At 36.8% G+C, this 14,714-nt stretch overlaps 1 protein-coding gene across 1 annotated transcript in view; it reads right to left on the bottom strand.

Moving 5' to 3' along the window:
• tbrg1 (transforming growth factor beta regulator 1) overlaps positions 1-14,714 on the bottom strand; it is a 40,151-nt gene that overhangs the window by 14,661 nt on the left and 10,776 nt on the right. Inside the window, exons 10-25 of the mRNA XM_074679478.1 lie at positions 14,658-14,707; positions 14,387-14,503; positions 14,146-14,273; positions 12,530-12,678; positions 12,226-12,351; positions 11,772-11,933; positions 9,992-10,184; positions 9,781-9,911; positions 9,502-9,667; positions 9,292-9,395; positions 6,696-6,703; positions 6,337-6,467; positions 4,449-4,506; positions 4,250-4,332; positions 4,109-4,145; positions 430-666 (exon numbers count right to left, since the gene is read on the bottom strand). Coding sequence (XP_074535579.1) covers positions 430-666; positions 4,109-4,145; positions 4,250-4,332; positions 4,449-4,506; positions 6,337-6,467; positions 6,696-6,703; positions 9,292-9,395; positions 9,502-9,667; positions 9,781-9,911; positions 9,992-10,184; positions 11,772-11,933; positions 12,226-12,351; positions 12,530-12,678; positions 14,146-14,273; positions 14,387-14,503; positions 14,658-14,707 — 1,880 coding nt within the window. The remainder of the gene's footprint in view (positions 1-429; positions 667-4,108; positions 4,146-4,249; positions 4,333-4,448; positions 4,507-6,336; positions 6,468-6,695; positions 6,704-9,291; positions 9,396-9,501; positions 9,668-9,780; positions 9,912-9,991; positions 10,185-11,771; positions 11,934-12,225; positions 12,352-12,529; positions 12,679-14,145; positions 14,274-14,386; positions 14,504-14,657; positions 14,708-14,714) is intronic.

The raw sequence follows: 14,714 nt of genomic DNA, 5'->3' as shown, positions 1-14,714 counted from the left end.
AGATGTGACTTTTATCCAGGTGTGTGTTTCTTTGGAACAAATTTTCTTTGTTAAAGTCCACTTTTTAGCAGATACATTACGAGGCAGTCAGGTATTTATCAGTACAGTTACGTAGCGCTGTTGTTTGAAACGTGACAAAAAGCAAACATTGTAAGTTTGTAGTATGCATTATTCTCATTATATGAAATACTGAGTTTCTCTTTTTCATGCCCTTGAAGCCATAAAGATATAAATCCAAACAATGAAAGGTGGAATGTTACATGTAATAAATGAGAAATATATGAAAGTGCAGCAATCTGAACTTAGTCACAAAAAAAAACCTTCTCTACAATGATCTGTTAATTGAGCTGTATCTGTATTCATGATAACAAAGGATACAGCTTTTGATAAAATGAATCGTGGTTTTTAGAGAATTTTTAGTTTACTCACAAATATCATGGCACGAGCAGCTTTACGCAGCCGGAGGTACTTGAGCCTGTACTTTTCGTTTTGGTTTTTTCTTGGACCTCTCTTCATCTTGGTCTTATGCTCTGAAGAACTAGTTGGAGATGGAAACGCAGGGCCTGAGGCACCTGATCCAGAACTGGAGATGGTATTCTGCTGTGGAGAGCCCAGAAAGGACTGGGCAGTGAAGGCCTGCAGGGCCTGCTGCCGCTCCTCATCGGTCTGTGAAGAGACAGAGGAAAAGGGACAAAAAGAGATCGGCTTATTTGAATCAGGAATGTCTGAGACTGGTGCTTGCGTTGTATGAATGGATGAAAATAAAAAACAAAGACAAATCAATGGCACTGATGGAGATAACACCTCAATGTATGACAAACATTTGAAGAAATGGAAAATAAAAAGCTGCGGCGCAGTGAAGTCCAGATTTTTCAAACCTAAACAGATATCTCATTCAAAAAGTTTAGCACAGCAAAACCTTTTTGTAGAATACGGGCCAAAAGTCTGCTGCTGACAACGCCTAACACACGTTTTCAGACCAAGGACCCTAACTGATGGGGAATCAGAGCAGGGACACAATTGTGTGTTTCGTTTAACCAGGCCTAGTACTACGTATTAAGCGTTTTGTGTTAGTGTGCATTCAGTGTTAAGCTGTCCTGCGGGACCTGACAGAGCCAGTATGAAACATGCGGCAGTGTGACTGGCGGAGCCAGAGCAGTGATGAAGGTGATAGAGGGTCTTTCTCTGTCCTGAGGAGCTAGAAGTGAATGCTGAGTGAACCTGTGTCAGCTTGAGAGAGCAGCTGTGTTGCTGAATGTGTTCATTTCTGAGTGAAAGATAACATCTTTAGCCTCTGTGTGTCCATAGGTGTGTGGTCAAAGACAATAACAAGAGGAAAAATTGAAATATTAGGTAATAATTATTTGAAAAGACAAAAAAAAAGCATAATCAACTAAACATGTCACAGCAGGTTCACTCCTCTTCAGTATGTGCACAGCACGGCCCCTTACAGTGTAAAGTTGTGCACAAAGTTCACTATACAAATTTAAAGCTTCCTCGGATCTACCCCAATGTAACTGATTCTTGTAACAGGTGTGAACAGTCACCAGTCAATCATTCCCATATGCTGTGGTTCTGTGCCAGACTTGCAACATTTTGGTCCACAATCTTTTTAACTCTTAGTTAGAGCTGAAACGATTCCTCGAATAATTCAAGGTACTCGATTACAAAAAATGATCAAGGAATTTTCTCCACCTCGAGGAATAGTTAAATTTTAAAAAAGATCAGAGTGGCATTTCAAATAGAGCTGACGCCATATTTAGAGAGTTTTCAGACCTCTTAAGCCACCTCTTTGTCAAAATAGCAACTAGCAACAAATCTAGCTTCTTTTCTGGAGTTTGGAGACTGATATGAAAGCATGTATTGCTCTGCATCAGCTGCTCGTATCTCATATTTCAACAGATTGCACGGAACTTAGAATTTATCACCCAAAGTCACTTGATTTTACACTTGCTTGAAACAAATTTTCATTTGACAAAAAACTGCTCTTTGACTTAACAAAAATGTGTTTTATTCGATTACTCGATTAATCGATGGAATTTTCAGTAGAATACTCGAATACTAAAATATTCGATAGCTGCAGCCCTACTCTTAGTGCAGCATATGACATGACAATCATTCCAGATCCTCTCTTAGCCCTTACTCCCTTGCAGCCTATGACCTGTACAGTCATGCGGACTGTTCTTGCTTTTGCCACCCTCTTGGCCAGGAGAATCATTCTCCTTAACTAGAAACCCCTACACCTCCATTCTCTTCACAGGTGGGTGAAAGAGCTACATCTATCTATTCAAATTAAAAAGGTGAGATTCTCACTAAGTGGCTCCATAAGCATACAGAATCTTTGTTCTCTTAATCTGATTGTGATGAATAAGACCCTTTTTTAATTTCTTATATGGGGTGAGTATTGGCAAGAACCTCACGATACGATGCACATCACGATACTTGGGTCATGATGTGAAAACAACTTTTACTGTGTTTGAAAAAATGAAAGTCAGATGAAGTGGTTCATACATACACTTGACTTGAAAACATAAAGTGTGTAAAGTTTTTCACTTAAACTACTGTGACATTAAACTAATGTTACAAAGAAATGATTGGGTGAAAGACGTGGTCAGTTAGTGAAACTGACAGTCACTTGGTGTAACCAATGTTACTCATATACTAATCTAATACTCACAAAACATGACTGTGATTATTATTGTATCAGTCTACTACACTATAAAAACTTAACTTAAAATGATTTTAAACTAACTGACTGAAGAATAGAGATAAAACATTTATGTTTACAGCATCAAAACCCACATCATCAAGTTTAGAAATAACATATTTTGAATATACTTTGAGATTATATTTACTATATATTTTATGGGCAACACACAGCACAGTAGCTCTTTGGCGCCATCTACCGCAGTGGAGGTGCAAGATACATTTTGCTTTTAACTCACCTAAAATATTAATTTTTATTTAAACAAAAATATGGATATTAAGAGTTGAAATATTGATATTTTATCACAGGTCAAAGTATCGTATTAATATTTCTCACACCTCTAATACACATATTTTACAATTATTAATATTTTTTCAATTTATTTACTTTTTGTGTAGTTGCTAAATTTTTGTACAATGTGTTTGTGTTCTGTTTTGAATAGAAATTTATTAGGGGAGCATTAAAGCTAGGAGGGGAATGGTAAACTGGATGTCCTGTTATATTTCACTTTTGTACTGTCACTGGTGAAAATACGTCCATTAAGACAGCTGTATCAGAAAAAATGTCACGGACCCCACAGAACCCCCATGGACCCCCTGTTGAAGGCCTCAGGTCTGACAGGTTATCACCACTGAGCTTTGAGGCTTATATACAGCCAATATAAATGTATTTATTCACTGATTAAATCTAGCACTGAGCCCATAATGCCAACACATACATTCCTCCAGACTAACTTAAAAACTCTACTTTTCTTAAATGCAGTGAGTACAAATCTGTATCAGTTACAATTCTTGAATAACCATTGCAAAAGTATTAAAATGATACAATTCTTTAAGGGTTAAGATCAAAGAGATCAAAAGATCAGGTAACATGAGCAAATAAGCAAATACTCGCTTTTGCTTTCTACATCACAGTAACACACCTTTTCATTAAATAATGGTTTGACAAACAACAACAGGTCAGATTCTGTTACAGCATCCCATCACGTGGTTTCTTGAGTCAAATTGGCAACTGTGTCCCATGTAACTCACCAGCAATGCAAAGACTCCGTTTCTGTTCTCAATCCTCTTGAATCTCCTGCTTCCTTTTTGTGTCTGAAACATAATGTGAGACTGAGGGCGATGCACAGGGCTGCAAGGCCACATTTTGATGCTAAGCTCAGAGTCAATTTTGATCAATTCTGATTAGTTTGGAAACAGCATGGGAAATGTTAGCCTGTTTCAAATTTGAGAAATAAGGTCAAAGGAGCAGGGTGGAAAACACAGAAGAAAAGAAACATAAACTGAAATACACATGGAGCAAATACAGTGTCAAGTGAACAGAGATGCAAAATGGAGGTGCAGGCTGTCGTACTTAACAGCAGAGGTTGCTGTCACACTGAGCCTTTAGCATTTGACTTACCTCACGGTACATGACTGCCTCCAAGCTGGATTTAGCACTGCAAAAGAGAGAAGAATACAGTACTGAAAGTGTGACTAGTGATCCAAGAAGTTCTCTGTCTACTAAAGAAATGAAGCCTCAAATGTGAGCAGATTGCTGTACTTGGATTGAACGAGTCCCCTGTCAATGATTCTTTGCTTAATTTCCTTTATGTGCATGGGGCGTCCTGCTTCTTCAAGTACGATCTATGTAAGAAAACAAATAAGGGAAAGGAAACATTAACCATCAGAAACTCTTACTACGATGACAGTGATAAACGTTGTAAATAACACTGGAATTAAAAACAAGCAGTGTCAGATACCTGTGCAGCATCAAGCCATGTGAGATTTGGCTTCTCTGCGATTTCACTTGGTGGTTCACTATAAACCAAAAGAAGAGTTAAGTGCAATAAATACAATACTATGAATTCCATGTGCTTAAAAAATCCTACCTGAATCCATTTGAAACATGTTATATAGATATATAATTAGGCCTGTCACGATAATCAATAAATCAATTAACCGAACGATAAATAAAATCGTCCTCGGTAAGTTTGCCAGCCTCGATAAGCCTCGTGCATGCATGTTTGTTTTCCTCCTCTCTTTCGACCAAAGAGGCTGAATGAGAAGATGGCTCACTACGTCTATCTTTCCTAACGTCGGGGTGCATAGGTTCTATAGTGGGTTCAGCGGATTTATAGCGGAGTGAGCATCTGTCAAAAATGTGATCTTTGGGGTGAAGACGGGGCTGCTCGCGCGTACACACGGAGAGAGCTGAAGCGAGTCCTGAGGGGTAAGGAGGAAACATGCTAATATGAGTGATGGCACGAAAGATACGGTTCTTAAGCCGCCTGCCACAGTCCCAGTGTGGGAATATTTTGTTTTTTATCAGAATGAACAGTATGAGCTCATGAACACCAAAGAGCTGATATGTCGCATTTGTTTGAAAATAGTGGCGACAAAGAAGAAGGGGAGGTGCAGCGAAGCCTTGTTCTTTGACAATCCGCTCTTACTGAGGGTTTTGGTCTGCAAAGTAAACAGAAATAAAAGCGCCACATGGTGGGCGCTTAAAGACAGCTACATTGCCAAAGAAATGCAGCCCTACAGTACGGTTGAAAGCCAGAAATGTTCAAAATGTTTGACAGACAGTACGGATTGACTGGGAAAAAGTACATGTTACAAACAATTCAGGAACTGTATAAACTTCCTTTTATTTAGGCTATAGTTTTTATTGTTGTTGTTTGTTTGGAGTTTCGTTTTTTCTTTAGAGACAGGGTCTAAGTTTTATTGTTTTTGATTAGTATTAATTATTTTCATTGACATGTATTTTTTTCTAAAAGAGAGTCCATTTCATTTTCACTGTATTTTTTTCTCTTTCTTGTTTGTTAAATTGTTTATATTTTTTGTTTAATTTATTTTATTTGAAAGATCCTGACCTTTTAATTAAAGTTCAATACTCTTAAGAAATTAAAGTTTCTTGCTTTTGATATGGTGTAATCACTTTATTATCCCATTTATCATGATTACATCAATGAAAAATGGAAAAAAAATCAAAATAATATTGACAATAATATCGTTTATCTGCAATAATATTTTGGAAAATTATCGTCTCGCACAATTTGTTATCGTGACAGGCCTACATATAACACAGGTTAACAGTATAAAATTTCTGTTAGCTGTAAAATGTCAACATTTTTCAGCATTTATCAAATATTGATTTGATAAACCGATTTATCCCAAATAAGAAATGACGTTCAGAGGACTTCACTACTGTGGTTTTGTAGACATTAGATTATATTCAGGATGGGCCATAAGTTTCCATAAATAAGAAAATGTATGATGTACACTTTATTTGGAATGACCTTCCAAATCTCTTCCCTCTTGATCTCTAACTCTGGGGACACTTGGGGACTTTATGTGAAGTTTGAAGGGAGGTATTTCCAACACCATTACAAGCATAACTTCAACTGTGCTAATGCAAGTTTATCAAAAGTGGAAAACACGGTTTGATATGTGTTTTCGAATCCCTGCTAACCATATAGAGTACATTATATATGTAAAAACGGCTATCCAACATTAAATCTTTATTCTTCCTTTGTATGGAAACCTATGGCCCACCCTGTATAAATATATATGTGCAGTAAGCCATCGAAGAAAGCTTTTTAAACATTAACATAACCACATGTTTTAAAAGATCATTATTTTTAAAACCTCTCCAAAGTTTCACCGCTTCCAGACAGACTTGCGATGCTGTCAAGGGCAGGGAACAGGGAATAGTTCCCCTGGCCATCAGCTTCCATCTCAGATTCGAAAGAGTTGAGCGACTCCATCGGAAAAAGAGCCTATAGAGGAAAAAACAAAGGACCAAAAACAAAAAAAACATATGACTGAAATGTGCTCCTCCGTAACCTCATACATTTAGCGTTAACGGAACTACCAGGATGACTGTCAACTAGGGAGCACACACAGGAGCAAGCATGTTGTATGTTGTATATCCGAGACAAAAGAATTATTAGAATTTTGGGGATAACACTGATGAAATAGAAGAAAAAAAAAGCCAAGATGCAAACCTCCGTTTAACTTCAGTAGACCCCCGTCTTCAGTTCCTGCCTCGTATTGTTTACGTCTCGGTGGAACCTTCGGTCCCCATCATTAGCATCGTCCGTGCACTGTTGCTAGACTGTTTTAAAGGGTGGAGTCTAAGTAACCGAGCAGCAGCTTTTATCGTGTCGACACTGGACGGTGCACTGTCTCTCACTTCAGTCGCACAAAAGACCCTAGAATTTTATAATTATCTTACAGTCCATTTATTTAACAATAAGAAAGCAGAGGGGAACTAAAGTCCGTTACTCACATCGGTAAGATATACATGGTGCACCTTCTTCTTCTTCTTTGGTTCTTTGGATTTAGTAGAGGAGGGCAATACCTCTAGGTGCATACTGCCACCTACTGTACACAAATATGTGGCACCACATCATTCAGAATATGACGTTTGAGGTCAGGAGGCTGCTCCCTCACCCTTTGGTGTGATGCAGGCAGAGGGAGCTCATCAACAGGATTAAGTCCTCTTATTAAATCTTTTCTTTTCTTTTCTTTTTTATTATTATTATTATTCATGTGGTTAAAGTTTAAGTTTAAATGAACAAGATCCGTCCTTTGTTCAGGAATTAAGGCAAAAGCATTTCAATGCAGAAGTTAAGAAAGTAACAACTAGTCACAACTAACTGCTTGTTTTCTTTTTTTTTGTATTATTATTGTTATTATTATTGTTGTTGTTGTTGTTGTTATTAAACTCACTAAAACCCAAACAAATTTTACTGTTTAGAAAGTGGACCCCTTATTTTTCTTTTTTTAATTTTATTAATTTTATGACACAAACGAACAATGCAACAAAAACACATTATACACCCCACTCACCCTTACCTCCCACACATAACTACACATGGTACAACAAAAAAAATCTATGTATGAAGACCAATTCGGTTTACATTTTCAAAAATCAATCCTTGAGAACCTCCCATCTCCTTTCATACTTTGTGGAATCATTGTCAGTTTTGACCATATAACCTTCTAAAACTATATATTGCTGAATAAATCTTTTAAAGTAAATAATATTAAGTGAAGATCTATTTATGGCCTTAAAGATAAATCGTTTACCCAGAACAATTTAGGTTAGCTAAGTCATTACTATCTACAAACTCTCCTAAAAGTACAGAAACAAAATCCAATTTTAAAGACAAGCCAGTTTCTAAACACATTGCCTCAACATCTTTCCAAAACAAGGACACTATGTGACAGTGTCAAAACAAATGCAAGGTGGATTCAGACTCCTGATAACAAAAACGACAATCATCTGTCTCAGCCCTATTCCATAGTTTTAACATTTTCCTTGTGGGTAAAAAAATATGAATGATTTTAATTTGAAAGAATCGATTTTGCACGCCCACCGTAGTTTTGTAAATTAATTCAAATATTCTTTCCCATGGTAATGGACAGTCAAAAGTTTCATCCCATTTTCCATATGTATAGTATGGGGCAACCTTTAACGATTGCTTTATTAAATAAAAATTATATATATTTTTATTTGGTTTTGTTCCATTTAACCAAGTAGAGTATTTTATTGATGGTTTACAGACCAGCAGTTTATTTTTTCCATAGTTAATTGTTTGTTTCCACTTTTTCCCCAGTGCAGCAGTTAGCTGATTAAAGGAATAAAATGAGCATACATCACTGTACATAATTCTAAATTCAATATAGTCCATAACCTTGCCATTCCCATTAATAATATCATTTACAAAAATAATACCTTTCTCACACATATGTTCCCACACATAAAAGTGGACCCTTTTATTGCACAGCAGGTCAGCAGAGGAAGCAGAGGTACCAGGAATTTATTGCATAACTTGGTTTAAACATCCTTTTCACCTTAAATGAGAACTTACTCATTTTCAACCACGAGTTATATTTAGCATCAAAGATTCATAAGAAACAATTCATATTTCTGCTTTTTGAACTACTAAGCATAGCCTGTAACCACCAACTGTTCTAAAAAATCATAGGATCATACAAACATTTCATTCACTTCGTCACATTTTGTCCTTTTCTTCATAGCATGCACATTGGTTTCATTTACATCGTGGACATGGTCAGTTTCTCAGTTCTCAGTTCTCAGTAGCAGTCGAGCCAGCCGTAGTTGAGCAGTACACGCATCACTCTCTTGTTTGGCAAGTAGTACTCACTCTGTCTTGCACCATTTGAGAAATAGAGATACCCTGTTGTAGAGAAAGAGGCATTATATATGTAAATATGCACCTGGCCATAGGACCGTGATTTTTTTTTAAATTGGAACCAGTGAGAGATACAACATTTTTTTCTAGCAAATGTGTAAGTAAATACAGTAGTTGCCCTCTGGCACATTTTACATATATGGAGCAATGTAAGTCAAATGTGTTTCAAATAACCTCTCTGCTTTTGACATGGTTGGATTAAGCTGCTTTATGAAAAAAAAAAGAAAAGAGAACATTTTTTAACAGTGATTCTGTAACTTTTAACTCAGTTAGGAAGTCTGCTGTTTTGTGCCAGATACTCTTAGGCAAAAGGAGCAACATATGGCCCAATAATTACATTTTTCCCATTTGAAGCTCTGAGGGAAGCAACATTTCTTACCATAATTCTCAAAGACTGCGTCTACTTTGGAGCCTATGCCAGGGAAATCTGTTCTGATGAATCGTGGGTACCCAGCGTCCATTTGGTTTCTGCCTTCATCGTAGCTGTAAAAGAGAAAGGAAACATTTCTTTTGACCCTTTTTTTTAAAGCTTTTATTTATTTATTCAGAACTTAACCATAATAAAGTATGTGTTCTGGGCAACACTTACCTCCAATACTGATTTTTCACAAAAATGAGTGTTTTCCTGTAAGTTGGCACATAAACAGCTGCATCCACCTTACTGACTGTAGATGGGAGGCCAAGGTTGGTGAGAGGCTTTGGATAGCCTGAGATAATTGTCTTTGCGTAAGCTCGTATTCCCCAGTACTGACGACCTACAGAGAAAGAGTTTAAGGTTAACATATTTTGCTGTTATTTTCTTTAGACCTGTACTTTCTTGCTGATAGACATCAAACACTGAACCCCTTAAAAACCCTGCAAACATTACCTTCAAATAAATACACCGCATCTTTGTATGGGACCTCAAATGCAGCATCAACAGAATTGATTCTGCGCCACTTTGTGCTCACTTTAGTCAAACGTATGTCTTGAGTGCTTGAACTTTTCCTCCAGTAGTATCTGAATTTGGAGGCAAAATGATAACGTGAATGTTAATATGCCTCACAAAACCAGAAGAACCACATCATTTCAAAACCTACCCATTTTTGAAGAAGAACAGGTCTCCCCTGATGGAGGTAGCAGCGTCAAACACAAGGCTGCGACTGCATCGTTCACCTCCAGGGTTGGGCAGAGGGTCTGGATCCTCTGGTTCAGGTTCTGGTTCTGGTTCAGGCTCTGGGCGAGGAGGTGGTTTGGGTTTTGGTGCTGTTGTGGGTTGTGGGTTACGGCTACCTGGGGGATTGGTTTTAAAATCACAGAAGTGATATTTTTTACAGACATTGCTTTACTGTGGTGTGTATCTGTTCAGCATACAGAGCTGCATTTTAAAATAGATGTGTTAATTTCCCTGCTGTCTTTTATGAAATCATGCTTAATTAAAGCTACAAGCCGGTAATAGCCGGGCCCTCTCCTGTCCAGGCGTGTTGTGGCATCTGTATGTGCAGCAATTTCTGCCTCAGTCAGAAGCCCTGTATGTAGACCAGGCTCCCTCTAACAAACATGCATGGGTCATTTTAAACATAAAGTAAGTTGCAGAACCACTTTTGACCACTAGGTAAGGTGGTGTCTTTGATATATTTCTCAGCTTCAGTAGTGTGGGTGAGAGATTATTTAAAACAGTGGATGATTTGAAGCCCATTTGAAGATGTTCATGGAAGTAAATACCGCTTGTCTCCAATAGGTGGCACCCTTCCTATTACCTGGATGAATGTGCATATGAGTCCAGAGTGTTAAGACAATGTACGTGAAAGATACTACCCTGTTTTCCAGAGGATGGCTCTTTTGCATTAGCAGAATTTTTGAGCTTATAGAAGTGTTGGGAGGTGGACCTTGATGGTGTGTGTAATTTGAAGCAGATTGGACCTTATATGAAGGAGCTAAAAAGGCTTCCTGGTTCATGGCGAGATATGAGAGTTGGATGTGGCACCATAGAAACGCTTTAACTACAGGACATGACCTAATCATGCTTTGTGAAGAACTAAGAAAGAAGAAAGAAAGGTAGGATTATATAATCGCAGAGTTAAACATATGCACTGTTAAATGTAACTTCTTGTTTCAACGTAAAAATTGAGTGAAGGGCTTCCTAAACATTTTAAGTTAGTTAGCTCTTACACAACAGAAGTTGCTTAGAACTTTGTTTTTCTTCAACTTTGTCTCAGTTTGATTGATGTAAACTTCTTAGTTGACTTAACTTTTTCAGGTAGTTGTTTGAAATAATTAATCAATAACAAAAAATAACTGGTAGCCCCTGCTGCCAGTGCTTCGCCATTACTTTTTACAGAGTAGTGAAATATTTTACAGTGTAGAAGTTGAGTTGAGAAACAACTTTAGTTCAACTCAACAAAAAAGTAAAGGTAACTTAACTAATAAGTTTAATCTAGTTGAAATATATTATTTCAAACAACTACCTGAAGAAGTTAAGTCAACTGGCAAGTTAAAATCAACCAAACTAAAACAAGCATTGACACAAAACATTTAATTTAATCAAGTTAACTTCTGCTGTGTCGGAACAACTTCATTAATTTTTGACCTAACTTAAAATTTTAAGGCAGCTCTTCAACTCAAATTTTTAAGTTGAAACAAGTTACATTATAAGTTTACATTTTCAACTTATATATGTTATCACAGCAACATCAATAAACTTTTGTTATACTATTTTCAAATAATATGTTGGTACAACGAATGTGCAAAATCACATTTTTCAGTGTGACTTCCATTGGCTTTCATGTTCCAACATTTGCTCTGATCACTTTGACGAAAGACTGTCTTATGGCAATTTAGTGTGATTTAGTGTGCGCACATATAGATTTTGTTGCTTACCATAAAGGGCTTGAACCCCTTGCCTGTCATCATCTGGCAGCTTGTATCCATTTGTGTTGACATACTGATAGGTAGGGAACATGAGTGCACGTCTGTCCCTGGAGTGATCCAGACCCAGAGCATGGCCAAACTCATGGGCTGCCACCAGCAGGAGATTCACACCTGAGCACAGCATTACAGACAAACTGAATCAAACAGGTACAATTTATTTACAGTACATGTGCTATTTCCTCAAGGTGTCGTTTGATTCTATAAACAGGTAAACACAGGTGCCTGCGATTCTTCTTCAAAGAGTCTGCTTTTAGAGGATTAATTATTTAAAAAAAGAAAAGTGCTGAAAATAAAAACTTATTTTGCTCAAGACATAATATTTTTGCAGATCTAGTTTAGAGCTAAAGAAACTGTACACATCAAATCCTCCCACACTAGGTATGTATGTAACATGTGTATTGACCTCTTTGGGTGAGAGTCCAGGTTTCATCATCGTCAAAGTGCGTGTCTCCTCCCTGACCCCTGCCTGGAGAGTTAGCATGAGCCAAGACTCCACCTCTTCCATCAAAAGGGTAAAAGTCCCCGTGATCTGCAAAACAATCAACATGCTTAGATTTTAGGTTTCAGCTCAGACTTATCAAGAAATTAGCAACTAGCACGGGCATACTCCTTACCTGGGAGTACTCCTTTTTATAGGCTTATTTTCTTCCCTAGTTCAACTGGAATTTAAAAGGTGTGTCTGAAAATATTGTGTTTATCACACTCACATCCGCCCTTGAAGAGGATCATGATGTCTGCAGTACCAGAGCGGATCTGTTTAAAGTCCAGTGGGATCACATTGCTGTAGAGCTGGAAGGCCTGTGCGATGGTAGTGTCCACCTGTCCCTGGGTCAGATCAGGAGTGTACTGAGTGATCCTGTTTGAATGACATCAAACACTTTGTAGTAATCATCAATAAAAGGGACAGTGACAAATAAAGGTTGGTATCAAAAATCAGCTTTAAACTTGGTAAACAACATGTTAGATATTTGTTTAAATGTGTAGTTTGTGTTTCTATTGGTCTCATAGTATTTTATATAAAATTTGTACCTTTTTAACCAATTAAAGTACCATTAAAACTTCAAATGGTGTAACCACAATAGCATGACAAGTATCAGATGATTCAACCTCTTAGAACAGGGGTCTGCAACCTTTACTTTCATAAGAGCCACGTTGTCTCAGCTAACCTGGATTAAAGTGGATTAAAGTGAAGCGGGAGCCACAAAATGTATTTTATCCTCAAAATTAAGACAAAAAAATTATAAAAATTCTAAACGTAGTTAAAATCTAGTTAATAATTATCAAAATTAGAATTTTTTTGTGTTTATAAAATTGTACATGTGATATCTAAGTTTACATTTTTTTTAATTTTCTTTTTTTTTTCTATTTGAAAAAAAAAGTTGTTTATTTCATAAATGTGGAACAATTTATGGAATTTCAATCAAATGCAAAATTTTTCAAAAATGTTGAAATTTCAAAAATGTGCAAAAAAAACTAAAATTGTAATAAAAAAAATGCTGTTTTTACTTTAAAAAATTCAAATATTTGCAAAATTAAAAAATTTTTAAAAAGATATGAATTAATTGCAAAAATTTACAGAACTTCCAAAAACTTGGAAAATTTGCAAAACTCAAAAGTTTGCAAAATATTCAAAAAAACTGGATTTTTTCCTAAATTTGAAAAGAGGTTTAAAAAAAACTGGCAAAAATATAAAAGAATTAGTTTGAAAGCTTTATTGCAAGAGATGGTGTACAATTAGTTTAGCAAAATGTTAACGCATGATTTTATTTAGAGCCAATGTCTTTAACCATCAATACCCAAATGTAAAAAAATTAAAATTCTTTATTTCAATAATTTGATTTTAAAGCTACAAGGAGCCACTGCAAAGGAGTTAAAGAGCCGCATGAGGCTCCAGAGCCGCAGGTTGCAGATCCCTGTCTTAGAAGTTATGACAGTGTACTGATGAAATAATTACTTTACTTTGTTATCAAAAATCATCTCAAAGTATATTTGCTATGTTTCATTTCTGAACTTGATGATATGGTTTTGAGGAACTGAGTGAGTGAGTCAAGTCTGTTGTCGACATCAACATTTTCTCTCAATTTTGGGGCAGTTGGTTTAACTTTGTTTTAAATTTCATTTGTTACAGTTTAGTAGACTGATGAAATCATATTCATAGTTTTTTTCCCCCCAACTATCAGATTTTTTTTTTCATTGGTCACACCGCTTGACATTTATCATTTACACATCTGTCACTCACTACCAATGGCATGATTATCCTCTGGTATTTTTTTTAACACCAGGAACATTGTGCGAGTGAAGAAGTTTATACACTCTACCTTACCTGTACGTAATCAGCCTTTTCTGCCATCGAGGCTTCCCAGCAAAGTGTCCATAACGGCTGACATCTGACACACCACACCTGGATGCCTTCATCACTTCTACTGTTTCATTATTTAAGGCACCAGTCACCTGTTTGTCAGATAGTGATACAGCGTTTTTACCAGAGAAATAAAGAGTTTTGTAAATCTGACGCATGGTTTTAATTTAGTGAAAGCAGAGACATTTTTCATTCACATGTGTACCTCGAGGCCAAAGAAAGCCTGCATGGACTCAAGCTCCTCACTGAAATTTCTCCTCACAAGGCTTCGAGTGGAGGAGTTTGTCACCCCAACATCAACGTAGTATTGAGACAGGTACTCCTACACCAGAGGAGACAAGCATTTTATCAAAAGGGAAATGTTTTATGTCTATTGATTTCTTCCAACAGAAAAGTATACTTTTGCATTCACCTTTTTGATTTTGGCAGCCCCAATTTGTCTATATTAATGTAGACTATATGTTGTATTTCATTACCTCTGCCAGGTTTTCATCCTCGGGTGACACTGTAGGAGCGGCTGTAGGAGCTGTTGT

Source organism: Halichoeres trimaculatus, unplaced genomic scaffold (assembly GCF_033239565.1).
Source record: "Halichoeres trimaculatus isolate MK-OKI-2021-1 unplaced genomic scaffold, fHalTri1.1 fHalTri1_scaffold_9, whole genome shotgun sequence".
Taxonomy (NCBI): Eukaryota; Metazoa; Chordata; class Actinopteri; order Labriformes; family Labridae; genus Halichoeres; species Halichoeres trimaculatus.
This window is presented reverse-complemented; position numbering and strand designations above follow the sequence as displayed.